The sequence below is a fragment of the Miniopterus natalensis genome, chromosome 18 (assembly GCF_054644295.1).
Source record: "Miniopterus natalensis isolate mMinNat1 chromosome 18, mMinNat1.hap1, whole genome shotgun sequence".
NCBI lineage: Eukaryota > Metazoa > Chordata > Mammalia > Chiroptera > Miniopteridae > Miniopterus > Miniopterus natalensis.
This window is the reverse complement of record NC_142098.1, coordinates 36,499,865-36,527,703: the sequence shown is the minus strand read 5'-3', so window position 1 is coordinate 36,527,703 and position 27,839 is coordinate 36,499,865. Positions and strand designations below refer to the sequence as shown.

Genomic DNA, 27,839 nt, shown 5'->3' with positions numbered 1-27,839 from the left:
CATTTGTTGACCAAGTATATCAGTCTCTCCATCAGTGTCAATGCGGGCCCCATCAAGATCCACACTTCTGGATGTGTGTGTGTGTCTAAAAGTCAGGCTTCCTCTCTCCTGCAGTGATGGAGACCACCTCCCAGTATGTAAATCTGGGGTTCCAATCCCTCTGAGTGCAGGGACACCCAGAGGCCTCAGTCTCCTTGCCTATAAAGTGGGTGAAGAGCCCCAGCACTGAACTGTTGGAAAGGCACACAAGCCACGAACTAAGAGCGTGGCTGGGTCCTTGGTGCTGGCAGCTCTGGGGACGCTGACGACACCCCAACATCTCTAAGCACTATAGCTGGGAATCACTCTGAGTGAGGGCTCACCCCATATCCCTGCTCAGGAGGCAAGCTCATAAGTACAGAGAAGGGGGGTCACATGTCCAGGGTCCCTGGACTGCTGAATGAGGAAGCCTGGAGAAAAATAGATCAGGCAGTGGGTGTCTGCTCACAAAGCAGGCCTGGGCTCCTATCCTGCCTGGCAGCGTGAGGCTCAGAGCCAATAAGTAGGCACAGGCAAAGCATCGAGCCTCAGCCAGCCAGACACAGCCTCATGGGTAAGAGCATAGGTGCAGTGAGGTTATGGCAAGCAGCCTCCCCATCTGTGAAATGGGAACAGTTATGGAAGCCCCATCAGAGGGCAGCTGGGAGGAGGAGAAGGGTAAGAGAGGAGCCTGGCCCAGAGGGTCACTGTCCCCACTTTACCGAGTCTTTCACCCTGCAGGTCTCCTTCCCAGACCTGAGAGTCACCCATACCTGCTCTCCAAGGTGACAGAGGAAGGAGGGCACGAGGGGGGGGGGTTAAGTTTAAGTTAAACACCCACATGAATTTATTAAATTCAGACTGTGTTAAAGGACGGCGGTCTGGGAGGAGGGGGCTGGTCAGGGGATGAGGGACAAGATGATGGACGGCCGTGGGCATCCCACAGAGGGGCCCTGGCCTCTCCCCTGCCTGGCCCACCCCCTCAGCAGTGCCGCTTCGGCTTCACCATGATTCCCAATGGTGCTGGGCTGGCGGGCAAGGTGGCTAAAACGAACAGACAGACGGTGCCTCCACAAACCATGTGCCCTGGCCTGCCCCAGCCCTGACACCATGCACTGGGCCCTGGCCCAAAGGGGGGTCTCCTGCCGCCCCGGCCCGATCTGTCCAGGGGAAAGGGCAATAGGGAAGGGAGGCGAGGGGCCTGGGTCGGCAGGGGCGGTGGTCATCAGGAGCCGGAGCAGACGATGATGACCAGGAACAGTTAATCCCTTTTCTTGTCCTCTGCTGGTTTTGGAGGGACTTCCTGGGGCTCGGTGGTAGAGCTGGCCCCCTGGGTGGGCTTGGCAGGCATGGGCGTAGAGGCCTCCTCCCTAGCGGCGGTGGTAATTGTGGCAGGGTCAGGAGTGGGTGGGGGTGGGAGGGCCCCTGTTGCTGTTGAGGCCTCGGCCATGGGGGCAGTTGCTGTCGGGGCCTCGCCACTCATGCCAAACTCGTTCACCCGTGTGGGGTCGACGCGGTAGATCCACCGTTGGTAGAGGTAGATGAAGAAGACCACATCTAGAGGTGGGGTGAAAGGGCAGTGTGAGGGGAAGGGGCCTGCCTGGCCCACCATCAGATGGGGGTGGGACAGGGTGGTCCTGCAAAGATTGGGCCAAGCCCCCTCAGACTGAGCCCCCAGGCTGGGAACAGGGCACCTCCCTCAGCCCAGAGTCCTGAGTCCTAGCTCCAATGGGAGCCTCCCGCCAGTGCCCCCACCTGCTCGCCCACCAGGCCTCACCGTCCCGCAGGCAGCCGATCCGGTACATAACGGGCATCTTGATCACAAAGGCGAACAGGTCATCAATGAAGGTGTTGAGGGCCTTGTAGGTGAGCATGCGCCAGGGCAGATGGGCCACAGACTTGAGCTTGTAGTTGATGAAGAGCTGGGGTGTCATGGTGATGAAGCCTTGGTGGTGGTAAGAGCACACCCGTGAGCAGAGGAAGGGGTGTCCTAATCCTCTACCTCTCTGATCTCATTCCTGGCCTCCCTGCCCTCCCTTACTCCACTCCAGCCACAATGGCTGCCTTGCTGTTTCCAGTCCCCCAAGCACATCCTACTTCAGGGCTTTTGGACGGCTTTCTCCTTTGGTGTCTCATCTCCTTGGAGAGGTCTCCCTGACCACCAGCTAACGTGCATCCCTCACCCTGACCCTTCCCAGCACCCATCGCATGCTGTGAGTCCTGTCCACTGCTTACTGTGTGGGTCCCAAGGACGAGGACTTAAATGCGCTGTCACAGCTTCCAGGAAGCCCTCCCTGACCCCCAGGCCGGACCAGGCATCCCTTTGAGGCTCCCCATGTGCCACCCCTGCCCACCCTGGGTTGTCCCGTCTAGGGACAAGTCTGTCTCCCACACTGGACCCTGAGCACTGGGAGGGCCAGGGAGGGCAGGGCTGATGTGATCACTGGTGAGTCCCCAGCTCAGCCCAGCGGGGACGGAGGACCATCTGCTGAGTACCTGCACTACCCGGGGTGCCAAGCGTGGCATAAGTGGCTCACCGAAGGTCAGCAGGAAGCCGTAGAGCATGCTGAGCACCCAGGAGTACCAGCCCTTGTGCTCCAGGTACAGAAGGCTGTAGACAGCGTAGCAGCCCAGAAGTGGGAAGAGGATCCATGACAGGTACCGAAATGCCATCTACGGGGCACAGGGTTGGGTTGGAATCCCGCTCCTTCGGCCCCACCCGGCACCCCTGCCTCACCCACCCACACCTGGTCTGGCAGGCCAGCCTAGGGGAATTTCCAGGCAGCCCTGGGAACTTTGGATTCAGAGAGGAAGTATACATGGCAGGTGGGTGACACTAGAGGGTGTGACACAGACCATAAAGCGTAGCGCTGTCAGCAGGCAGATGTCTTGTCCCTCCCCCCACAACGGCCCGTCCCTGGTAGCCCAGGAGCGTGTGGTGCTTGGAAACCCTCCCTGTGGCCCACTGGAGAGGAGAGTACTCACATCGTCATACACTTTCGTCGAGGACTCGATGTATGTGGACTTGTCTTTGAAGGTTGGGCGGGGGAAGATTCCTGCTACCTTGTGCTCCCGGTCCAGCTTCGGACAGGGAGGGAGGCCGTGGTCAGCTGCCGTGCTGGCTCCCGCCCCCCATGCCTGTTCCAGGCCCTGCCCTTCCCCACTGTTCCCAGTTCCCCTGCCCCACATGTGACCCGAAAAATCCCCTGGTAAGAAAATCCCCTTGGTCCTGGGAGAGCGGCAGGCACTGGGAAACACCCGGGGCCAGCTCCAGGGTCTGGCTGACCAGACAACCCCCTCCCAACCCCTGGCAGTCCCCAAAACAGCATGGCCACCCAGCCTTACCCGGACATCCATGACCTTGGTGATCTTCCAGAGGTCAATGAGGACCCCGATGAAGACGCTGACCTGGACCACAAAGTTGGTCTCATTGTCCAGGATATAGAGGAGGACCACGAAAGACTGGAAAACTCCAAAGAAGACGGAGCGCACAGACAAGCCCTCCAGGGACTGCCGGCTGTTCCAGAACTGGATGTCTGTGCATGGAAGTTTTGGGGAAGCCACAAAGTTGAGCTGAGTCCTTCCTGTGGCTCCCTCAGGCCCCACCCTCCTCAGACCCCAGGGGAGGTGCTGGGTCATCCAAGGGTGGAGGGGGTACACATGGACCCTCCCCTATAAAGTGCCTCTGCTGCTTGGGTGCGCCCTGGAGCACTGGACAGGCGGGACCTCTGCAGTCCTCACATCTGACACCAGCCCGCAGAATGCAGTCCCTCGATTGGTGACTGACTGCTGTCATGTCACCATGTGCCAGGTGCTAAGAGTTGGTCAGAGAAGCCATTTTCCCAAGGTCTGACAGCCTGGCCTGGCATAATCTGACCAGAAGCTGGGTCTTTGTGACACCAGACCTGGGCTGTCCACCCTGGTGCCAGGCTGCCTCCCCTGGTTGGGAAGACCTAGGACATGTGTTCCGAAACCATCCCCTCCACCCACCACCCTGAAACCACTTCTGTGGAAGTGGCCCACAGACAACTGGGGTACACACAAGGGCCCCAGGCTCTGGTCTCCAATTGGAGCCCCTTCCAATGCTGCTCCTGGACCCAACCCAGGTCAGCCCTCTCTGAGCCCTGGGCTCCCTGTCAGCCAAACAGGGATAACAGCACCGGCTGACCCTGCCTGGATTGAGTGCTTAATACTTGCAGCCACAAGTGGCTTCCCATCTTTGCCTGTCTTAGAGGCGAAGCTAGGCCTGCGGTCACACAGGGCCAGCTTTGCACTGTGAGCCTTGGCCGTCCACCTGCTCTGGTTGATTTTGGAGCTCCAGCACACTCAGGCTCCCCCATCAGACCCTGAGACTTAAAGGGAACATTCACAGAAACCCCCCAATCCTGACCAGGGAGGATGGATCTGGAGATGGGGTTCTGGTGGGGGTCAGGGGATCCAAGTCCTGACCCAGACCAGGGAGGCAGCAGCATGGGGTATAAAGCTGGGCTCATCCAGGGCACACACCCCTGCTGTGTGACCTTGGGTGAGTGACCACCCACTATATGCCTTCATTTCTCACCAGGAAGAGGGATCTCAGCTGACCCAGCTCAGTCAACAGCAGTGTTTGTAAACCGACACCTGCCCAGGCACAGTGAGTGCTCCACATGCCACAGCCGACAGACTCCCTACCAGTGGTTGGCACTTACTGTTCAGTTCTGATTTTACAGTCTTCTAGAATGTAACTCTTAATCCTGGCAATATTGTCTTATACTAATAATATTGATTACTGCTGCCATTTCCAGAAGCTGCAGAGCACAGGCCTCCTTCAGACTGGGGTTCTCTAGGAAAGGAAGGAGTGGCTGGTAGGGCCTAGAGGATGAACATGGGTGCTGGAGCCAGCTACTTGGGTCCAAATCCTGGCTCTGCCAATTGGGAGCTGTGTGACTACAGGCAAGCTACCTAACCTCCCTGAGCCTCTGCTTCCTCATCGTAAGCATGGAGGTAACAACAGGCTTCCTCATGGGGCTGTGGCTGAGGACTCAATGGGCTAATTAATGAGGGCACTCAGAACAGTGCCTGCCCCATGGGCAGTCCCTTCAAACCCTGGCCATCAGCACTGTTGGCCTTTGGAATATAGGGGTCTTCTGCGGACCAGGCTGTCACCTTCCCACTCAGGTGGGCACTGTCCACTCAGCCCTGAGGGGCCTTTCCCAGCAGGCAACCTGCTGGGCAGGGTAATGGGAGCAGCTCTGGGGCTTCCCTGCTCCTGGCCTCGGAGTTCCCCAGTCCAGCCCCTCCCCAGGCACCACACCCAGTGGATGGGAGTTTCTGGACTGGGAGTTTTGGGGCCATCCTCGCCAGTTCACTAGGCCCCTGGAGAGTGGGGCTGATAAGACTCCCCAGTAGGGAGAAGACCTGTGGGGAGGGGAGGAAAGAGAGAGGGGCAAAACCTATCCCCCCCAAGCATGGTCCCATCCTCAGCCCCCCATGGCCTCTCATAGGCCCCAGGGTCCCACCCCTACCGTTCTTGAATGCCAGGAACTCAAAGACACTGTGGACGATGGACACGATGATGGTGAGTGCCAGCAGGTAGGGGTTGGTCTCTAGGAGGGCAACCTAGAGGTGGGGTGGAGGGAGATGCCTGTGAGCGCTACCATCCCTTCGCTGGGGGGCTCACCTCTCCTCCTGGATGCTCAGAAGAACCTGCTCACATGCCTGACCCCTGGGGCTGCCCAGAGAGGGAGAGTGCACACAAGCCAGAGATGGACAGATGGGCATGGAGAGGCGAGCGAGTGATAGAGAGAAACAGGCAGACATATAGAAGAGAGGAGAGACAGAGAGATAGATGAAAGGACAGTCGGAGGAGGAACATAAACCCAAAATGGAAGACAACTGCAGGCAAGCACAACCGAGTCTCAATATCAGACACAGGCAGAGAAGGACAAGGACACCGGGAGATACTCAAGGCCACAGGGAGCAGAGACATCGTCAGAGCCCAAAGACAAAGAGAAATAGGCTATGGAACAGGAGCAGAGAGGGGAGGTCCAGACCTGGAGGGCCTGGCCAAGGGGACAGAAAAGCTGTGACAAGGAGGACCACAGAAGCCTCAGAGATGGGATCCCAATATCAGCCAGGACTGAAGGTGCGGAGGGCAGCTGGGAGGTTGTGAAACTGGTCAGGGGAGCACTGGCCAGAGGTGTCCAGGCTACTAGCCTGGCCCACTTCCCCTTCCCCGCCTGCAGCCCAGGAGGGTGCTGGGAAGCCCTCACCCCCACCCCCACCCCCACCTCACCTTCACAGAGTCCTGCTCCTCATCGGACTGCTCGTACAGCTCATCACCCAGGAAGTTCCAGGGTGACTTGGTGCTCTGGGCAGCATAGAGCTGCCAGCGCCAGAGCGAGAGAGGACAGAAGGAGACGCGGAGCGGCAGGCTGGCCAGGCTCTCATTGATGGGGTAGTAGTCCTTCTGCAGGTTCCAGTAATCATTGAAGTAAATGATGGGGTAGTAGTCACCACTCACGGCATCAAACTTCACATCTGCAGGCAAGTGGGGCAGGGGCACTGCTCAGCCTGGGCTATAGCCATGGGCACCCGCAAGGGTAGGGAGATCCCTCAGGCCTTCCAGAACAAAGGTGGATATTCAGATGGGCCCCCTGACAGAGACTGGAGGACGGGGACAAGGAAGAAAGGGGAGTATTTAGGGAGGGGTGGGGCAGGGTGGGGAGTTTGGGTAGATGGAGACCCAGGAGACAAGGGTGCTGGGGGCCTCACATTGGTCCAGGGGCGGAGGCACGCTGCCCTTCACCCACGGTGTGTGGTCATCCACGATGTTGATGGTGATGTTGGGGTGCCAGTGGGAGATCACTTCTACAGGCCCATAGTCCTCGGCCCTCTGAGGGGAGGTAGGGGAGCAGTGGGCCTCAGAGGCACCTTCTCCCTTCCTCCTGAAGTCTCCCGTGACAATCGTGACAGCAAAAGAGCAACCGTCACAGTGACTGTTGGCCAAGGGCTCACCCGGGCCAGCCCCCATGCCAGCCTTTACAGACTCCACAACCCTAGATACCCAGCCACCTGACAAAGCAGAAAACTCAGGCCTGCAGATCTAGATGGGACCATACGCCAGGCTGCAAAGGGGACCTTGCATGCAGCCTCCATACTCATGGTCCGCCTGCCTGGGTCCACCTTGCAGAGAGGAAGGTTCTTGGCACCCAGCACAGGTTAACACCCTGGCACCCCCAGCCTGCCCAGAAGAATTCCTACTGGAGGCTCATTATTGGTCCCTACTCTATCTGGCTGCCTGGGCATGACTCTGGGCCTGACTTCTTGGCTATGACACTGCGGGCAAGTCTTCCCATGTGAAAATGGGATCCCCCGGGCCCCCCATTCCCTGAGAGGTAGCTCAGCTTCCTAACCCTATTTCCAGAGGGAAACTGAGGGTCAAAGAGGTGAAGAGATGACCGAGCCCCCACAACAGCTCAGTGGTGGTACCAGACGAGAGCCTGTGTAGCTGCTGGCTGTGAACCGCCCGACGCCCCCAGGACCCAAGAGTTCCGCTCCTTTACCTTGATCATTTCTGGGTCAGCTTCCGTCTCTCCTGTCAACAGGTTCTTGGTTTTCTGAAACCGCCGGCGCTTGTATTTGTTGATCACTGTGGAGGGGAGGCAGGGAGAGGGGTGGACATGAGACCTGCTGGCACCTGCGGTATACAGGCCTGCTCACTGGTTTCCCAGCTCCCATTATCCAAATTGCCAACTGATGATAACAGTGACTTGGAAGTCCGAGCTGCCCTCTCAAACCTCATCCAGCCCCACTTTCCCATCTTTACAGTGACACCAAGCAGGGTGTCTTTGATGCTAGATGCTCACAAGCCCCACCTACCTCTCAGCCCTTGCCCCTCCCACCCTCACTGGCCTTACTCCTCTCCCCCCTCAACTGTGCCAAATGCACCAACCTGGGGCCTTCAGTCTCGCTGCTCCATCCCTGGCTTGTACCCAAGGCTGGAAGTTTCCTGGTTAGCTCCTTCTCACCCTTTAAGTCCCTGGTCAAATAACCCTCTTCCACAAGGCTTCCCTGCCCATCCAACTCAAGGAGGCCGCCAGCCGTGCTCCTTGCCATTTGTATTTCCTTCACAACAGTCCATCACTGCCTCCAATTCACCCGCCCATTGGTGTGTTTGCTGTCTGTCCCTTCAACCTGTCTGTGAACCCCAGGAGGGGATAAGTCCATTTTCAACACTGACATATCCCCTACACGGGACTGGGCCCAGTGCTGACTAGTGGAACACATGAAGATAAACAGGCGAGCTGCGACGGTTCCGGAGAAGGCCTAGAACCACCAGTGTGAGAAATACTCTGGGGCTGTGAATCCCCAGCCAAGAGGAGACCTCACTTCCTCTTGCAGAGGCCAGGCTGGCCACAGGCTCTCTGCCACCTGCCAAGACTTTCCAGGAGGAAGGGGCCGGTGCTTGCTTATGCCTGATCTCCTCACCTCCACCGTGCTTGGGTATTTTTCAGCTCTTCTTTATACTGGGACAAATGCAGCCTGCCCTTCCTGTGACTTCTCCATTCTGCCCCCCGAGGGCCAGGGAGAGATGGGGAAATGGGAAGGGAGCTGCCAAGAGCGGGAGCCCTAGAGTCTCACACAAGCTAAGGGACATTGGAGAGCTGTCACTTCCCTGGGCCTCTGTCCCCCCTCTAGAGAATGGGGATAAAAGCCCCACCTCTTCTTCGCAGGACCACTAGAGAGCCCAGCCAGGGGGACTGTCCCTGCAAGTCACATACACACAAACCACAGGGCCCAGATCCCTCCCACCCACTCAGAACCAGGGCTGGAGGCTTCTGGATTCTACACACAAGCTCAAGTTCAAAAACATTTCCAGAAACGGACTTAGGCTTTCAGCCCAGGGCCTGCTGCTCTTACTGTTATCACAAATATCATCCATCACTTCTACCACTGACACATTTGAGACCTTGGGTGGCCAGCTCCAAGGGGTCTCAGCTGTGAGGTAAGCCTGGGTGATCCTGGGGGGCCTTCCAGCTCCACCAGGCTGCAGACTCTACTTTGCAGACCACACCGACACCTGTCACAGTGACTGTGAAAATAGCAACAAGGATCTTTCACCAAAAGCAAAATCACAAAAAATATGGCACTGATGAGGGTAAAGAAGATGCAAGCAGGCAGCCACCCACCTGGGTAACATTCAAGGCAACCTCTGAGGTGTCAGGCATTTCTATCCCAGGCCCCTGAGGAATCCCACTTTTGGGGACATGTCCTTAGGGACAGCCCCTGCAGGCCACATCTCCTCAGCTCGCCTCTGCTCCCACCCTCACAGATCCCGCTACATGGAAGGCAGCGGGTAGAACATCCGCAGAGCACATTCTAGGCACTCTCACTTAAAACAGCGCTTGGCACACATGGGGCACTGGGTCACCAACTTTTTGTTCAATCCAGTGTAGATAATAACAAAAAAATGATCACCCTTTGGGATATTTTTTTAAACTTCTTAAATCCTGTGTTTATCCTCACCCAAGAATATATTTTCATTGATTTTGGAGAGAGGAAAGGTAGGGGGGAGAAACATCAGTGTAGCCTTCTGAACACAGCCCCAACTGGGGATTTTTTTTTTTTTTTCCTCACAGGAGGATATTTCTTCATTGCTTTTCAGAGAAAGTGGAAGGGAGAGAGGGAGAGAGGGAAGGAAGAAGAGAGAGAGAGAGAGAGAGAGAAACATTGCAGGGGATCAAGTCTGCAACCGAGGTATGTGCCCTTGGCTGGAATTGAACTTGAGACCCTTCAGTCCACGGGCCAATGCTCTAACCACTGAGCCAAACCATCTAGGGCCCGACCTGGGATTGAACCCTCAAACCAGGTATGTGCCCTGACTGGGAAATGAACCCACAACCCTTTTGGTGTACAAGAGGATGCTCCAACCGAGCCACCCAGCCAGGGATACAACTTTTCTAGAGTGTGGGTCAACCCACTGTCCATTCGTAGGCTATTCTGGAGTGTCAATCGACCCACTGTCCATCCACAGGCTACTCTTGAGCATCTATGTCTACCAAACTAGGTACTGCACAGGAGCTGGCCCATCACCTCCCCTTCAAAAGTCCCCTTGTCCACCTGCTCTTTCTAAGCCCACTGCTCTCCTGTCTGCCAAAGGGATGTCTACAGAAGCACAAAAGGTGGCCCGCCAATCCCAGCCTCCCTGGGCAGTGTTCCTGCCAGTCCTTGTGGCCCTGGGATTCACGGCCCTGCACTTGGGACGCCCGGGCTGCTGGCTGCCTGGGCTGCGGAGACTGACTTACTCCGAGACATGTGGACCGTGGCAAGCCGGCGGTACAGGGCCTTCTGCCGGGGGTCCGGGTGGAAGCCGCTCTTGGTGAAGTAGACGTGGATGTAGATGGAGCCGTTCTGCTGAACGCTCTGCAAGGCAGGCGCAGAGGGAAAAGGAAATGCTAAAGCCCCTCACAACATACCCCCAGCAGCTTCCCCACCCCCACACTCTAGCTGGGCAGGCAATGCAGCTCAGTGGTTAAGAGCACAACACTGGAGTCAGAGAGACTCTGCTTCGAATCCTGGTCTAGCCCCTCCCCTCACTGAGCCTCTGTGCCACCCGCAGGGTGCAGCTCATGAGAGCTGAAGGCACAGCAGTGCAGTCAGGATTATCCCAGGGCACCTAGCATGTCCCTCAGGCACGAAGTAGAAGCTCAGTAATGACTTTAATTCATTCAAACAGTCAAACAGGGGGCCAGACCCACTGGGTTCACATTCCTGCAACACACGAAGACCTCAGGCAGTGGTCATTTTTTTATCCCCATTTTCCAGAAAAGCCAACTGGGGCTCACACAGAGAGCCTATGTAATGTGCAGTGAGTGGACCCGAACCCAGTCTGTGGGCTCCTATGCCACTCTGCCTCTCACCATCTGCATCCCACCTCTCTGCCTGTGCCCTTCACCATCTCTCTGCCGAGGTGGGGGGACTATGCTCACTCCCATCACATACAGAGGAGAATACTGAAGAGAGGTGGCCACCTGCTGGGGCACGCAGTGGGTGGCAAGGGCACATCCGAGCCTTCTCTGATCTTCACGCAGAGCTGGATTCACTTGGCCACACTGTACCCTCCTCACTTCCCAGCCTTTGAAGTCCACCTCTGTGTTCATCGTGGGTTTTTTTGTATTTTATGCTGTTTTAACATCTTGGGGGACCTAGCTGGCTGGGAAGAGACTACCCCTGCAGGGCTAATTCCTACAGACCATGAACAACTCACCTGCCCTGGAACAGGCCTTCCACATGCAAACCAACCAACCCCAAGTCCACACCCACCAACGCCCTTCATCTACCTCTCTCACACACCAAGCAGCCCTAACTCACCTGGGACCAGAAACCAGACAACTGGAGACCACTCCTCTATCCCAGAGCCTGCTGACAGTATCCAAACTAGCCAGTTCTGAGCTGCTTCCCTGCCCTGCCCTGTTTTTCCTGCGGAAACTCCAGTAAAGGCTCTGGCCTAGGCCTCCCCTTTTGCTCTGCTGCTCCTGTATAAACCTGGGGGTTCTCCATGTGGCCCTCTGTGACATGGCTAGCCTCCTCCTCTTGGGAAACGTTAAGTAATTAATTCTTCTTTCAATGGCATTGGCCTTCCATGTTGTGACTCAGTCACCTCCATAAATTAAAAACAGGTGCGACTGAAACGCCTTCCCACCTCAAAGCTGTGGGAAGGTGGGCCAGATCCAAGTCCTTGGGAGTGGCTTTACGTGCCTGGCTTGCTGCCCCTCAGGCTAACTGGGTCCTCAGGGAAAGAAGGGCCTGGGGCTTGGGCATGTGTTGGTGGGAGCAGCCCATCAGCACAGGTTAGTTTATCTGCCTCAGAAAGTCTGTGTCCACACCTTGTGTCTAGCCACCCTGACAGACCAAGACAGACAGACAGAGTAGACACACCCCCTTCCCCCTCAGGGGGCCAAGGAGACCAGCTAAAGAGAAATGAGAGTGCAGCCCCAAGGAAACCTCAACTTCATTGATTCAGCAACTTCACTGTTCAACGTTCATTGATTTTGCACCCAGCCCCCTCCCTGCTAAATAGAGCTTGGGCACAGTGGTTACCAAGACAGTCCCAGCCTTACCCTCAAAGGGCTCACAGTCCCATGGTGGGGAGAGACCCATGTCCAGGAAGTGACAACCTACAGCACAGGCAGGGCTTGGGTGAGAAGAGCCCAGAGTGGGTGGCTGCCTGAGCCTGGGAGTCAGGAAGGGCTTCTTGGAAGAGGCAGGATTTGAACCTGGGGCTGCCAGAATCCAGAGCCAGATAGCCTGAGTTCAAATCTCTCACTAGCTGTGTGACCTTGGGTAAGTCACTTAACCTCTCTGTACCTGTGTCTTCATCACTGGAGAGAATAGTTCCCACTTTATAGGGTTGCTGGAAAGTTTACATTAATTGGCCTAGCTTGGTGACCTGCACAGAATAAGTGCTTAATCAACGTTAACTGCTATTTTCAAACTGGGCTGCCTGACAAACTAGTGATGACTGAACAGCCCCAAGGATTACTAATCTTTCACTGGTTTAAGGCACAGAAACACAATCCTAGAGGTAGTTGGCAGGATTCTAGGCCAAGTCCAACTCCATCCACATGCAGATGTGAGGAGGCCATTACCCAGAGACCTCAGGGACCTGCCTGTGGCCACAAAGCATGTGAACTGAGGGTATAGCCAGACTTGGTGCCTAAACTCCAAGTTGCAGGACTGGGAATTGGTTAAATCAAGCAGTCTCGGGCCAGAAATCAGAAGATGCGCCCACCTGTGGAATGTCAAGCTCAGCAAAGTGCTCATAGCAGCCATCTGAGTTTTCGCCGCTAGTCCAGTCGCCATATACAAGGTCGTGCTGCTCCCAGAAGAGTGCTGATGTGACGTTGAAGTCTGTAAAGTGCTCATGCTCTGAGATGTACACGTGCAAGTTCTGTTGGGAGGAGAGGGGGGGAGCTTAGGGCTGCGCATAAGAGCCTCTGAGGTTGACAGAAAAAGAGTAGATAAAGAACTGGGCTAGTGGTCAGCACACTAATATGAATAACTTTGCTGGGGTTAGAAAAAGGAAGGTTAGCAAGAAAAGAATAGTAGCCAGCAGAACAAATTCTCTCTTTTCTCATTCCCCCACTACATCTAGTCTGGTCTGAGTCTGTGATGTCTATGAGTAAAAAACAATTAAAGAACGGTCAGCCTAGCAATCAGAATTTGGGATTAGAAAGGATCAGGACCTCCCTGAATTATCTTCTTCCTTTTTGGCCTCTTATGGCCTTCCTGGTCAGAGCTCTGTGGGTTTACGGATAAAGCATGGCCAAGATCTGCAGGAGTGTCACCCAGCTACTGAGTACAAAGGGAAGCCATGCCTCAGAGAACTCCCTCCTTTCTCAAGTCCCCATGGCCATCTTTGTCCAGAGCCCTGAAGGCCCACTGACCAAGAACAGCCAAGCAATGGTCACCCTGCTAACTAGAATTTTGGGAAACTGGGAATCCCAGAACTGTAGAGAACCACAAAAGTGGGAGGAGCCTGGATTACTGGGGTCTGAACACTTGTTTCAGATGCTCCTGATACCCGACTGCTTTGGGTTCTTCCTTCCCCTGCCTCTGCCCACTCCCGCCTCTCCTCGGCCTCTTCTTTCCTTTCCCTCCCCTGCAACTTTTAAAGCCTGAACATAATTTTGAAATAAAATACATTAAGGACCATGTTAAGATATTTTTTAAACAAATGAGTGACTCCTTAGATGTCCCTCTTCCCCAGAGGTAGAACCCCCACAGACCAAAAGAATTTACTTTTTCCTTATGGGTGTCACTTGGGTGACAGGTTTCATGGGTTATGGACAGACCCAGAGTTCCTGAGCTCTGGACCCATTCACAGACCTGACAGTAACCGGGAACCAGATCACTGCCCATGTCACTCCCCCACATCCTCCCTGGCACTTGCCACTCCCTTGTCTGGCCTCCTAACCAGCAGTTACCATTAAAGTGTCTTTGGGGAACAGGTTGCGGCTGGCGACGCGTGGGGCTCCTCCGGGGCCCACCTGGTCCTGAGGGGCCTGCCCTCGGCGGAAACAGCTGCTGATGGCCCAGATGATGAAGATCCTGAGGAGAGAAGCAGGGCAGGTGGTGAGTCCCCAACCAAGCCTTTTCCTTCCGACACGGATCCACCTAACTTCCTGACTCGAACTTGCTGGGGCCTGGCCTGGGGCTGGTGACCAAGTAGGGAGGGTCTCTGAGAAGGCAGTCACAGGACTGGTGAGAGATAAGATGCCCCCAAAGGCCATGTCCAGGGAGAAACCCCAGATGCCACTGTTTGCTAGTGGTGGGGGCCTGGCACTGCCCTGGTCTCCATGCCAGACCCCCTATGCCAAGACCTCCAAGATCTCCTGGTGACCACAGAGTACAGGGGCTTGGACCCTCAAAACCTCAGACCTAGAAAACATAATGTCCCAATCCCCTGGAATCCCAAAATGAAAGAACCCAAAGAATTTAAATTCCAGTGTTTTACAAGCACAGAACCTCAGAGAGCAACATTATAGAAACCTCAACTGAAAACTGGAGAGGCAGACAGTAACTAATGGATTAGTCCAGACTTTTAGTGGCAATGGGCTAAGTTATTCAGACCAACTCTCCTGCTGGAAACAACTTGGAAAAACTTCATCAAAATGAATAGACTAAGACTATCAATGTTCGTTATATATATAATTACATACCTTGATATAACAAGAATATATACTGCTCATATATGTTCTCTTTCATATATTTTTAATTACGTTTACACAGGAACCTATGTCAATATATATTCTTAAAAGCACTGAAGAATGGCCCTGGCTGGTGTGGCTCCATGGTCAGAGAGTCAGCCCAAGCACCGAAGGGTCATGGGTTCAATTCCCAGTCAAGGGCACATCCCTGGGTCACAGGTTGGCTCCCTGGCTCCAGTCGGAGTGGGTGCAGGAGATAACCAATCCATGTGTCTCTCTCACATCGATGTTTCTCCCTCTCTCTCTCCCTCTCTCCCACTCTTGAAAAAGCAATGGAAAAAATATCCTCAGGTGAGGATTAACAACAACAAAGCATTGAAGAATGGATGACTGAAGATTCACCCGGCAGAAACCAGAGGGAAGATTGGAACCCAAAGGAGTAAAGGGGTACTGGAAGCTTCTTTCTGTGACTGAGAACATTTGCTAGGTATTTTGATGGGTTACAGAAATGCTAGCCTGGGGGCCCGCACAAGGTAACCAGGGACCTACCCTCTAAGAAGCTAAGACCCCACAGGGCTCCAGGCCCAGGATGACAAGAAGCAAGCTTGCCCAGCTCCCCAGGAGTCATACACCAGGTGGGCAGGGCTGGAGCCTGGAACTAGGGAGGCCTGGATGGCTAATGCCCCAGGGAGCCAGCAGAAGCAAACCAAGTCCTCTCTGGAGGAAACTGTGTTCATCCCAGGCCTGAAATTTTTCCTAAATATAATTTTTCAAGTATAATGACCAACACACAACCAAAGATAAGGCAGGTGCACAAGGAAACAAGACACTCTGAGTAAGAACCAGTAGAAACAAACAAAAATTTGAGTTCAAAACCACTGAACTTTGAAGTTTCAGAATTTGTTATAAGACCCTCAAAATGTATGTTGGGAGAGCTTCAGAAGTACCATATTCAGATAACATGATAGAAAAAAATTAAAAATGAAATGACCCTATTTTAGTTAAAATAAATATTTTAGAGTCATTTTCTCAATTCACAAAATTGACTTGACACAATATTTCAGTCTTAGAATTGTAACTGACGGAGGTATTTCCAGGATACACTATTAAAAGAAAAAGGCAAGATGAAGGTGTATAGAATGAGTCTGTTTTTGTGTAATAGCCTATATTAAAAACACAACAAAACTGGGTTGGTAAGAGGGGAACATGGGAGTTAGTGTTTAATGGGAACAGAGTGTCAACTGGGCATGATGAAAAAGTTCTGAGATGGATGGTGGTGACAGTAGCACAACAGCGTGAATGTGCTTAATGCCACGGAACTATACGCTAAAAATGGTTAAAATGGTCCTGGCCAGCGTGTAGAAGTGTTAGCTGTTAGTTGTTATTTTCATCATAGGAAAAAGGCATACAAAAAGCTTTGGAATGGAAAAATACGAGGGAATTCTGGTGTGGGTAGGGTGCCTCCCTGTTGAGTCCCATAACACACCAAAGGGCAGGATCAGGCAGGGGAACTTGTCTCTGCCTATTGAATCATGGAGCCCTGGGGTGTGGGGTCTCAGGAGCCATGGCCCAGAGAGCCATCTGCTGCCTCCCCAAGAAGTCCCTGACGCACACGGCTGGAGAAGGTCTAGCACCAAAAATCTCTGGGGACCCCTCCGCCTCCAAGAGAAGCTCCCATTTGAGTGGACAGGAGAGTGTGGGAGCAGGGACGCCCACTGGCAGCTTTGCCCTGGCTTAGTGTGTGACCTGTAAGGGTTCCAACCCCTATGGTCTTCCAGGTCCCCTATAAAGCAAGGAAGATTGGACCAGACCTTTTCAGAATTCCAGATCCCCAGCACCCTGAAGAACACAAGAACATCTGTATGTACTCATACATCCAGTTCTGGAGACCCATTCAGAGGCCTCGTGGACACTGCCCTCCACCCATGCATTCTAGGCCAGGAAGTCCCCGCCAGAGGATGCCAGGCCTACAGGGGACTAGCCCTTACCTAACCCTTTTCAACCTTCCAGAGTAAGCAAATAAAAGAGACTTTAAATCTCCTCTCCCACCCTAAACAGATATCACTTCCATGGATCTAGAAAAAACTTGTTTATGAAAAGATACACAGTGAAAACTCTCCCTGCCGCCCCTCATCCATTTATCCACCCAACTCCCATCCCACTCCCTCCCCAGGTAACCACTGGTGGAATGTGAGGATGTGCTAAGAACCATGGAGCCTACCCTCAAAAAAGGCCATTTAATGCAATCTGCTCGAAGCTTCGGGGAGTTCACAGACCCATCCAAACAAAGCCTGGATTCCATTTTGAGAGCTCCAGGAGAGACTCTGAACTGATGTTTGGGGCTGCCCGGCTCTAAGGAAGGAAATTAGCCTATGCTGTGGCTGTATAAAAAATGCCTATCTGCAGGCAGTTCCTTTATGCACCGATGTGGAAAGATTTCTAAGATACATTGCTAATGAAAAAGTCAAGGTGCAGAACTGTGTAAAATAGGCTGCCTCATGTAAAAATGAAGGGAAAGACAAAAATAATCCCTATTCATAGCTGCTTGGAGCAGAGAAAGAAACTGATATGTAAGAAAATGCTGAGTCCTTTCAGACATGGGAGGAGGAGAGGAACAGAGAAGACTGACAGGAGCTCCGCAGTTGAAGCAGCTTGGGGTACGTCAGGAATGACGTGCGAGTGTTCTGGCTGAAAATGTGGAGTTTCTTTCCTGCACAGCTTCTCAGTGTTCTGTATGACTGTCTCAGAGGACACCAGGAAGGCAGGTCTGCCCCCCACCAGAATGTGATCAGTGGCTACATCAAGGATTGTGGGCTTTCAGCTGTATCTCTTTATAATATATGTGAAAAGGTTTTTTAAACAGTGAACAAAAGCAATCATAGTCAACTTTGACTGAGTGTGCAGCTTTTTAAAGATTTTTTTTACTGACTTTTAGAGAGAGAAGAAGGGAGAGGAAGGGAGAGGGAGGGAGAAAGAGAGACAGAAACAGCAATGTGAGCCTGGCCAGGTGTGGCTCAGCGGTTGAGCATTGACCTAGGATCCAGGAGACTGAAGTTGGATTCCTGGCCAGGGAACATGCCCAGGTTGCAGGCTCGATCCCCAGTCGGGGACATGCAGGAGGCAGCTGATCAATGACAACTCTTATCATTGATGTTTCTCTCTTTCTCCCTCTCCCTTCCTCTCTCTGAAAATAAAGATATATTTAAGAAAAAAAAACAAAAACAAAACATCGATGTGAGAGTAGAATATTGATCAAAGGGGAACATCGATTGGCTGCCTCCTGCACATCCCTGAAAGAAGATCAAGCCCACAACCAAGACATGTGCCTTGACCGGGAATCGAACCATCAACCTTTCGATGCACATGACAATGCCCAACCAATTGACCCACACCAGCCAGGGCTCTTTTGATGACCCGTGAGCGAACACTTAGGATTTCTCTCTGAGGTGGAAAATCAGGCATCAGAGGGGCAATCACCTGACCACGTCACAAAAATTAGGTAGGGGGGGAGGGCCGAGGTGTAAGAGCAGGCCTGGGCTCTTAGACACCGTCTGATGCTACCTTCCCCACCCCCCAATTTCAGTAACTCATCCCCTATTTTTGACAAGCAGGCTGCTCCCAATTTTTCTCTATTTTGAACAACTCTGTGAGCATCCTTCTATAATCTCATTTAAGGCCAATTACAGGTATGTGTTTATAGAATGACCACCAAATGTTATACTTCCTTGTTACTTTCTTCTTTATACTCTTCTGTATTGTTTGAATTGTTTCATCTTGTATAGTAAGCATGTATTAGTTACAAGTTTGGGGGGGGGGGCTAATAAGTTGGCATGGAAGAGATGAGACATTGCTCCCCCTGAACCACTATCCTGTTCTTCCTCAGAAATAGAGCCCCTGCTTTTCAGCAGGGTGCTCAGTCTCCCAAAATAAAGACCACACTTCCCAGGCTCCCTTGCATCTGGTCCTAGCCAAAGGGGTGACTGTTTTAAACAACGATGTTCTGTAATCCCTTAGAACCAATAAGGGGAGAAAGTGGCTGCCTGACTGCATGGCATGATCTCTTAACCATTTTCCTAAAATACCTCCCCCAAAAGAAAAAGAAATGTCCATTTTGCAATGGATAAACAAAGGCCCTGTCTCCAGATCTAGACAGGCAGAGAGAGTACCCAGCCCAGGTTTGTTTCCGCCACCCCACCCAGTATCTCCCTAGTGCCTCAGTCAGAGGGCAGGCTTAGAGAAGGCACACCCTGTGCTCCCACTGCCCAGGAATGGCCATACGAATCACAGCTAAATGGATCAGCAGCAGCCAGTGGCAAAAAGATGGACTATATGATTCCACTTAAATGAGGTACTGAGAGCAGTCAAATTCAGACAGAAAGTAGAAAGCTGGGAGCCAGGAGCTGGCAGGAAGTGAAAATGAGGAGTTAGTGTTTAATGGGGACAGAGTTTCATTTGGGAAGGGGAAAAAGTTGTGGAGACGAATGGTGATTATGGTTGTATAATGTCAATATACTTAACGCCACTGAATGTTACACTCAGAAATAGTTAAAATGGTAAGTTTCACGTAATGTGTATGTTGCATCTGAATTGTACTCAGTTCATTTGTGAAGTCCTAACCCTCACTACCTCAGTGACCATATTTGGAGACAGGGCCTCTAAAGAGATGACTAAGGCTAAGTGAGTACACAGGGTGGGCCCTAATCCAATAGGACTGGTGTCCTCAGAAGAAGAGGAGGTTAGGACACTGGCACCCAGAGGAAAGACCAGATGAAGATACTGGAAGACAGTCATCTACAAGCCAAGGAGGGGCCTCAGGAGAAACCAGACATGCCCTTGATCTCGGACTTCTGGCCTCCAGAATTGTGAGAAATTAATTTCTGTTGTTTAAGTCACCCAGTTTGTTCTATTAGTTACAGCAGCCTTAGAATATTAATAATGTGGCATATTTTACCACATTAAAAAAATTCTACCATGCAGAAAAAAAATATGGCTCCCCACCAATACAGAAATGATAGCCATCCTCAAGGAGTCTTTCCTTTCTTCTTATTTGCACTTTTTTCAATGAACAAGAGCAAAGCAGCATCTGCTCACCTGAACAGCACACCTCTGATGACCTGCCAGGCATTGGGGGCTGGCTGGGGTGGGTTCTGGGGCTGGGTCTCCGCTGGCAGGTCCCTCCCAATGCTGCCATTGCTGGTCACCTGCAGGAGACAAAGATCAGGATAAGGAGGGAGAATGCAACCTGGATGCAGCCTGGCACAGGGCTGAGCACAAAGGGGGCATCTGGTCCAGCCTGGGGGTCAGGGAGGGCTTCCTGGAAGAAGGGACATCAGCTGAGACCTAAAATATAACAAGTGGCCAGTGCAGAGGAGACAATGAGGGAAGTAGCAGGTGCAGAAACAAAGGGGGTGAGAAACACAGTCTGACTCTGAGGACTAGCCATTGCTCCCTGGGGCCAGGCCCGGGGCCCAGGGAGCAAGGATATGGAGGTGACTATGAGGGACAATGCCGAAGGGACTATATGGCAGGTGCAAGCGTGGGTTTATCTGGAAGGTCCTTCCCTGAGCAAACAGTTCCTGAGGCCTCCTCTGTGGCTGACCCTGCGCAGGGCTCATCCCTTCCGAAGCTCCTGAAACAGCAGGCGAGGCAGACATAGAAAAATGCAACCAGAGAGTGAGCCACACTGCTGTGAGCCACAACAAAGGTGAGTGCCACAAACACAGCACACGCCATCCTGTGGGCTGGAACTGCAAACATCTCCATGTGGGCAAATGGAGGTTCAGGGAAGCTAAGGACGGCAGCTGCAGGATAACGGAGTGGGCAGGCTAGCAAGTCAGGCAGGGCTGCCCAAAGGAAGGCTCTTTGCTTGGAAACAAGCTCAGAATGTCTGGAAAGGCCCAAGATGGAGAAATTCTTCCCGCCTCTCTCCTTGAACCTGGTGACTTCCCGTCCTGCCCTCTTCCATCCTCCCAGCTCTGTCCCCTCACCCCTCAGCCTTCCAGAGGCAGGGCCAGAACTGTCAGGTGGGAGCATTACCCAACCCAGGGGCTCGATAAATACCTGTGGAATAAACAAATGCTCCCTGAAGGGCTTGCCCCCAGTACCCTGGCTACCCAAATCTACCTCCATCCACCCGCTCAGGCCCCCACTGCTCAGCCCTCCCCCTGCCACAGCCCCGAGCCCACTCCTCTGCAATGTCTTCTTCTGTCGCTTAGAAAGCCCTGGGGAGCAGGGACAGCAGGCCCCCTGGCCAGATGGGGCTGCCAGGGAGCTGAGGCCAGTGTTTGTTAAAGGTGTCATTTGTCACTCCCTGTCCCTCTACCAGCAAGTGCTCTTCCCTGTCATCTCCCAAGTGCAGGACAGCTCCATGATAGAAGGTGGGAGCCTTGTCCCACCGTTCCCAGCTGTGAGATCTTGGGCGCATCACTTCTCTGACCCTTCCCCTTTCTGACTCAAGGGCCAGATTGTGAAAATACAGGTATACTTTGTTCAGAAAAGATTTCCTTCATGTGTTGAAAGAAGTATTTCCTGAGCACTCACTGTGTGCCAGGCCCTATGCTAGGCAGTAGGACTGGTGGTAGCCACACAGCTCTGGCCTGCCCTTCTTGAGCTCAGGATCTAGAGGGAAAACACCTACAGAATAGTAAACAGGGTAATTAAAAATGGTAAACAGGCCCTAGCTGGTCTGGCTCAGTGGTTAGAGTGTCAGCCCGCGGCCAAGGGCATGTACCTCAGTTGCAGGCTCGATCCTCACCCCATAAGGGCGGGTGCAGGAGACAACCAATCAATGTGTCTCTCTCACACCAATGTGTGTCTCTCTCTCCCTCCTTCCCTTCCACTCTCTCTAAAAAAGCAATGGAAAAAATATCCTCAAGTGAGGATTGAAAATAAAAGAAAAAGGTAAACAGAAAAAGTACATTGGAGGAAATAAGCAGGGGGAGATCATGACAACCCTTGGATTGGGGGGGTCAGGGAGGCCTTCCCTAGGAGCTGTCTTTGACATTTGGGTGAAAAGTGTGCTGGGGAGAGGGAAAGGTTCAGGGAAAGGGTTGGGCAGGGGCAGATGAGATCAGGCAGGCTCAGCCCTCATTCAGGGCTAGTCTTGCTCCTGGGAGCACCAGGGGGCCAAGTGAGGGTTGCCAGCAGGTCTGAGCTGATTGTGGGTCAAGAAATGGAAGCTTAAGGCCAGGCCAGGATTTGAACTCACATCTAGCTGGCTCCCAGGTCTGTTCTCTTATCCACAATAGTGGACAAATTGGCTGGCAACCATCCCACGGAAATGCAAATGAAAACCACAATGAGATGTCACTTCATTAGGATGGCCAGCATCGAAAAGACAGACAGCCACAAGAGCAGGTGAGGGTGTGGAGAAATCAGAATGGCTGCACACTGCTGGTGGGAAACATGAAGCTGTTGCTTGGAAAAACACAGTTGATGCTTAAAGTGAAATGTGTACCCATCACACAAACCAGCAATCCCACTCTTGGATCTCTACCCAAGAGAAATGAGAACCCATGTCCACGCAAAAGCTTACACAAAAATGTCCATCTCAGCATTATTCGTAATACCTAGAAATCACTCAAGTGTCCTTCAATGGATGAATGAACAACTGTAATGAATCTGTACAACAGAATAGTACTCAGCAATAAAAAGGAACACTGCTAGGGGCAGAGAGTGACTGCAAAGGAACATGGGAATGTTCTGAAGGGGTGCAAGTGGTGTAACACCAGACTGTGGTGACGTTGTACAGCACAACTGCAAAATGTACTAAAAGCCACTGAAGTCTATACTGACAACAGGTGAACGTTACAGTATCTAAATTATACCTCAATAAAAAGGTAGCTCTCCAGTAGCTCCCACTTCCCTCAGAGTGAAGGCAAAGTCCTTACCATGGCCCCCAAGGGCTTCATCTGGCTCCCTCCCTGCCTCTCTGCTCTCATCTATCTCCCCTCACTCACTGCCTCCAGCCACACCAGCCCCCTCACTGTTCCTTCCTCACACTAGGCACTTCCCACCTCAGGGCCTTTGCACTGAGTGTTCCCTTTACCTGAAAGGCTTTTCCCCCATGTATCTACATGCCTCCCATCTTCATCTCCTTCAAGTCTTTGTTTAAATGCCACCTTCTCAGAGAGGCTGCCCCAGACTACCCTGTTTAAATTGCAACCCTCCTACCCACCCCTCACTTCCTATCCCTCTCCTGGCTTTACTTCTGTCCATGGCATTTCTTACCATCTGACCCACTATACAGTTTACTATTCATCATACTCACTGTTAGTCCCTCTCTGTTCTTCTACCCCTACCCTAAAGCCCTCAAGTAGAACGTGAGCTCCAAGAAGGCAGGGCCTCTGTTTTGTTCACAGCTTATCTCCAGCATTAACATGGGGCAGGCATAGCCTATAGCAGGGACAAAACACACATTAACTGAAGGAATGAATGCTGGATCTGTGGGCCCTGTATCTCAGCCCCGGCTGAAGAAGGAGCAGGCTGGCTGGAGCATGAGACTGCCAAGGCCTGTCTAGACCCCACAGGCCAGGGCAGGGTGGTGGTGGCTGTGGACACAGCAGTGACTAAGACACAGTTCCTCCTCTTGGACCCACATGTCCAATCTCACATACAATCCCCAGGAACACCCACTAAGGGGCCCAGGAAATAGCTAAGACCATGAAGCTGGGCCAGGGCTGGGAGTGTGAAGACAGGCTTTCGGGCATGTCCTCACTGCGCACCTGGATCCACTGTGGGAATTCCACCTCAGCCTAGCCTCTGCCTCAAGATCCATTTATTCTACAGACACTGAGCACCTGCTCTGTGTCAGGTCCTCTGCTGGGGACACAGTGATGACCAAGACAGTCCCAGTTCTGCCCTCCAGACGCTCCCATCCAGTGGAGGAGATAGATGGACAGTGACAACCCAGTGTGGGCAGGGCTTGGGACAGGAGAGCCCAGGAGGCTGTGGGAGCCCTGACCCAGTCTGCAAGGGTCAGAGAGGGCTTCCTAGGGGAGAGAACATCTGAGATGTACAGGACTAGTAAGGATCAACCAGGTAAAGAAGGGAGAAACATGTGCACAGGCTATGAGGAAGAGATAGAGAGGCACACTCCTGAAAATAAGAGTTTCAGAGTGGAAGATGCTTCTCTCATCCAGTGGTTCTCATGCAGGGAACATTTAGCAATGTTTGAAGACATTGTTGGTTGTCACAAATGGGGAGAGGTACGTGTGTTACTGATACCTAGTGTGTAGAGGCCAAGGATGCTGCTAAATATCCCAAAGTGCACAGGACAGCCCCCCAAAGTGAAGAATTATCCAATCCAAAATGTCAGTAAGTGCTGAGGCTGAGACATCCTCGTGTAGCCCGAAAGAAGTCAGATCGTACAAGGCCTTGATCTGCTAAAGCATTTGTACTTTATCAAAAGGTTTTAAGCAGAGATGGAATGAGAAAAGACTAGGGTGTGGGGGAGGGAGCGGGGGTCTCTGGAAGCGCAGGGCAATCAGAGCAACCTGAGCTCTAGTCTGTCCCATCACCCCCCACACACACACACATACAGTAATCAACAGGGAAAAAGATCTTTCAGCAAGACTGGGAAGCCCCTGAAGACAGGAACTGAGTGCTAATTCAACAAACATTTCCTGAGGCTGCCCCCAGGGCCAGGCCCTGGATGAAGATGTTAAACCAGGTAGGTCAGGCTCTATCACACAAATCTCATCCAGGTATCCTCCCAAGTGATATTATTTGCCCCTCCTCTTGGCTTCCTCAGTCCCAGATACAGACTTTTGTCACCACCCTAGTCTTCCAGGATTATAATTCTTTACATGCCAGTCTTCTCTCCCACACCACTGATGGCAGGGACACAGCTGTGGCCATCTTTGTGGCCCATCACATGGCTGGCCCTCCTGTCTAACCCCTCCATTTACCACTGGAGAAATAAGGGCCCAAAGAGAGAAAAGAACTAGCACAAGGTCAGAGAAAGTCAGCTTCATTCTCCCCTCCCAACCTGAGCTCTTCTCTCCTGTGCTGCCTCCCACATGTCAGTGACATCCCGGTGGGTGGGTCGACAGCACCTTGCTGTCACTCCATCAATTCCCTTAATGCATAAAGGGTGGCTGCCTGAACTAGCTAGTATGTTCTGCAGCCTCAGTTTAGTTAATGGGTCAGAAGTCACCAGCAGCTGGACTAATTCCCCCATAGGGTTAGTTTATGATAAAAGTACACCCATCCCAGTCTTGACTTCCCTGGTTCAGCAATGTCTGGTAGCTGCTACATGTAATGAATCCCAAACCCAACCTGGGTGACCTTCTGCTAGCGCCTTAGTTTCGCTGTTCCTTGTCTTCCCATCTGTAAAATGGGTCTGTCAACCTCCACAGCCTGTGACCTTTACGATGATTACCTAACTTCCCCAGAGAGACAAAACTCCCAATTAATCAATCACTGCCCATAACTCAGGCACTGCAAGAGACCCTGAACGCCAGACCACTCCGGGAACGGCCGGGGAGCCTGGAATCGGGAGTCGAGAACCTAGGCAACCTGGGTACAAGTCTGCGTCCCTCCGCGCCACTGTCTCCGGCTCGAGCAATAAGCCTGGTGGCCACCCAGCGCGAGCGTGCAGGGGACCTGGCGCGTAACAGGGCCCCGCTCCCCGCACTGTCCGGCCTCTCGGGCCGCCTGGGCCCGGTATTCAAGGTCCCTCTGGGCAAGGAGCCCCCGATGCACGGGATTCCGCGAAAAGGGGCAGGACACGCCCCGTGGGAGGACCCCCGGGTGGGGAAGAACCCCTCAGGCCCCTCTCGGCCTCCGTACCTGACCGGAGCCGCCTCCTCCGGCCGCCACCACGGCGCTGCCGGCCCCGTCCGTCTCTTGCGCCGCCGCCATCTTCCCGCTCCGGGTCCCCGCCCCCGCCGCCAGCCCCGCCCCGTCCCCGACGGCGCCAGCGCGATCGCGCGAGATTTCACCCTTTTCCCCGACCCGCCGGCCACCGTACCCGGCGAGAACGCCTCAGCCACGCCTCTAAGGGAGCTGCTTCCGGCTACGAAGGAACCAATCCGGCCACCGTACTTCCCCCTCCCAGTAGCCTGTTCTCACCTGGTGGACACACCGCCTGCTCCGAACTTCCAGAACTTTCTCGGCCAACATGTGCGCTTCCCACAGGCTCCATTCCTTTCCCCCCCCCTCCAATAAACCCGCCTCTTCCAGTGATGTGAGCCTTCGAGGCCGTCCTGCCCGCTTCACTGCGCCGATTCTTCGAGTTCTTTCCTTCCCGGCCACCGTAAGGCTTCAAAAGGTTAGGCTCAGCCACGCCCACCTGCAGTAAAGGAACCTTCCTGGACACCGTACCCAGAGCTAGAGAGTGGGGCTTTTGCCGGGTACTCTCGCCCTCTCACCTCTTTTCCTAACTCAGGCTTTTCCCTCGACAAGTTCCCTTCAGGCTATATTCTTCCTGTGCATTCACCGCTGTATTTCAGGGTTCTCACGGCCACCACACCCCCCAAATTGGATCCTGTCGGCCCCTCCCGTAGCCTTCGGGCCACCACTTTAGCGCGCATGCGCATTCTCTTGGTAGTCTTGCGAGCAAACCTTGGGCCTCTGGACTGGACTTCAAGGGCTGTATGCGTTCCAAATTTTATTAGCTGTGTATCTTTCTACAGCTCCAAGCCTGGACACTTGCTCAGAGACTCCTGGTTTGGGGAGGGTATTACGAAGGCCCACCCAGAGAGGGCAGAAGATTCTCAGCGGCTGTTAAACCTTCACCAATGAATTGGGTGGAGGTCTGACCTGGGTTTACACTGCTGATTGGCTAAGTGATCCTGGACAAGTGACTTATCTCTTTAAGCCTGTTTCTTCCTTTCTTATAAATTAGTGTTAACGTAAGAAAACATTCAAACCTGTGAAGAGTTTTGTGTGAATTAATTTGATGTCGGGGAGCCAAAATCTCAACGGATTGAAATAATGCGCTGGAGAATGGCAGTCTTGCTTTACAGATTACAATCAAAGGCGAAGACACATGTGGGTTACAAGAAATTCATTGGTGATAGATTAGGGAGGTGGGAGAAAGCAAAGCAGGGAAACCTCTGGGATTGAATGGCCACGTACTTCTTTCACATAGGTGGGTACAGGATAGTTAACAAGATAACCAAGATAACTAACAATGAGGATGGGGGGGGGGGTCTCTGCCCTGGTGCAGGGAAGTTATTTTGCAAAGGCACCTATTAATCAGGTATGTTATTCAGATGAAAGACAGCCTACAGGCTTAAGGTGAAAATTAACTTTCGTTTGGGAAAAATACTGCCTTAGGACTTGGCTGCCAACCGTAAACTGCTTCTGTTTAAAAAGTTTTAATTTCAGACCACCCTTCGTGGTTATTTTAGGTCTCTGAGTTTACAAGGCCACGGCACAGGCCTGCCCTGAGCTTTTTGGGTTTAGTATGTGGCCCCTTTTTGTCCACACTAGGTATTATACTAGTGTCTGCTATTCCTCTTCCCCTTTTGTCCCATCAGGCTTTTGAGACTACCCAGTGAGCTCACCAATGTAAAGCACCTGGACCCTGCCTCATGCTTAATAAGCAATCAATCAAAATTTTGCGCTGTTACTGCGAACCTTAGGCATCACCTGGGAGAATATAGTTATTTATTATTTTACAATCTACTTCCTCCACTTCCCTCTAGCTCTCAGCTCAATAATAATATCATCTCCAGGAAACCCTCCCTGACCCCCTAGGCTGGGCAGGGCACTGCCTCCCAGTCCTTCAAGATCCCTGGACTCCCTCACCCCCTCTCTGCTCACTGTGGGCCATCAAGGTCAGGGATGGGTGTGGTGTGTCTTTCCCCTGGCAAGCAAGCCCAGTGCTGTGTCCTCCAGCACTGCCCCAAGGGGCAATTGCCGAGTGAAAGGATGAAACTGAGTGCAGAACGTGAATGACTTACCTCTGAGCATCACAAGGGCAAGAAGGAACCTTAGAAAACTTCTTTCCCAATCCCCTTCTCGTACAGATAATAATGGTAGTAATAATGATAATGTAAAATTGTAGGCCCAGTCTTTAAGTCCAGGCACGAATAAACATACGGATGAAATTCCCCAGACTGTGGGCAGGCTGAGATTTTTTGGGCCTATTTTTTAAAAATATTTTTATTGATTTTTACAGAG

The 27,839-nt window shown here is 52.7% G+C and overlaps 1 protein-coding gene across 1 annotated transcript; it reads right to left on the bottom strand.

Moving 5' to 3' along the window:
* Positions 1–841: 841 nt before the first annotated feature.
* Positions 842–25,571, bottom strand: CLPTM1 (CLPTM1 regulator of GABA type A receptor forward trafficking). The gene is made up of 14 exons (XM_016212636.2): positions 25,500–25,571; positions 19,800–19,909; positions 13,986–14,109; positions 12,791–12,949; positions 10,305–10,422; positions 7,563–7,648; positions 6,772–6,892; positions 6,293–6,537; positions 5,523–5,616; positions 3,364–3,554; positions 3,004–3,099; positions 2,556–2,691; positions 1,796–1,963; positions 842–1,575 (listed from the first exon to the last, which is right to left on the bottom strand). The coding sequence occupies exons 1-14, from the start codon at positions 25,569–25,571 to the stop codon at positions 1,280–1,282; spliced, it is 2,016 nt and encodes a 671-aa protein (XP_016068122.1). The 3' UTR covers positions 842–1,279.
* Between the last annotated feature and the right edge of the window lie 2,268 nt (positions 25,572–27,839).

What these genes read in the sequence shown, in the direction of transcription:
- CLPTM1 (XM_016212636.2), bottom strand. Translation starts at nt 25,571, where the DNA reads ATGGCGGCGGCGCAAGAGACGGACGGGGCCGGCAGCGCCGTGGTGGCG. An exon ending in GAGGAGGCGGCTCCGGTCAG is followed by an intron (nt 19,910 to 25,499) that starts GTACGGAGGCCG and finishes TGTCTCCTGCAG; the next exon opens with GTGACCAGCAATGGCAGCAT. An exon ending in GTTCCTGGCATTCAAGAACG is followed by an intron (nt 3,555 to 5,522) that starts GTAGGGGTGGGA and finishes TTCCATGCACAG; the next exon opens with ACATCCAGTTCTGGAACAGC.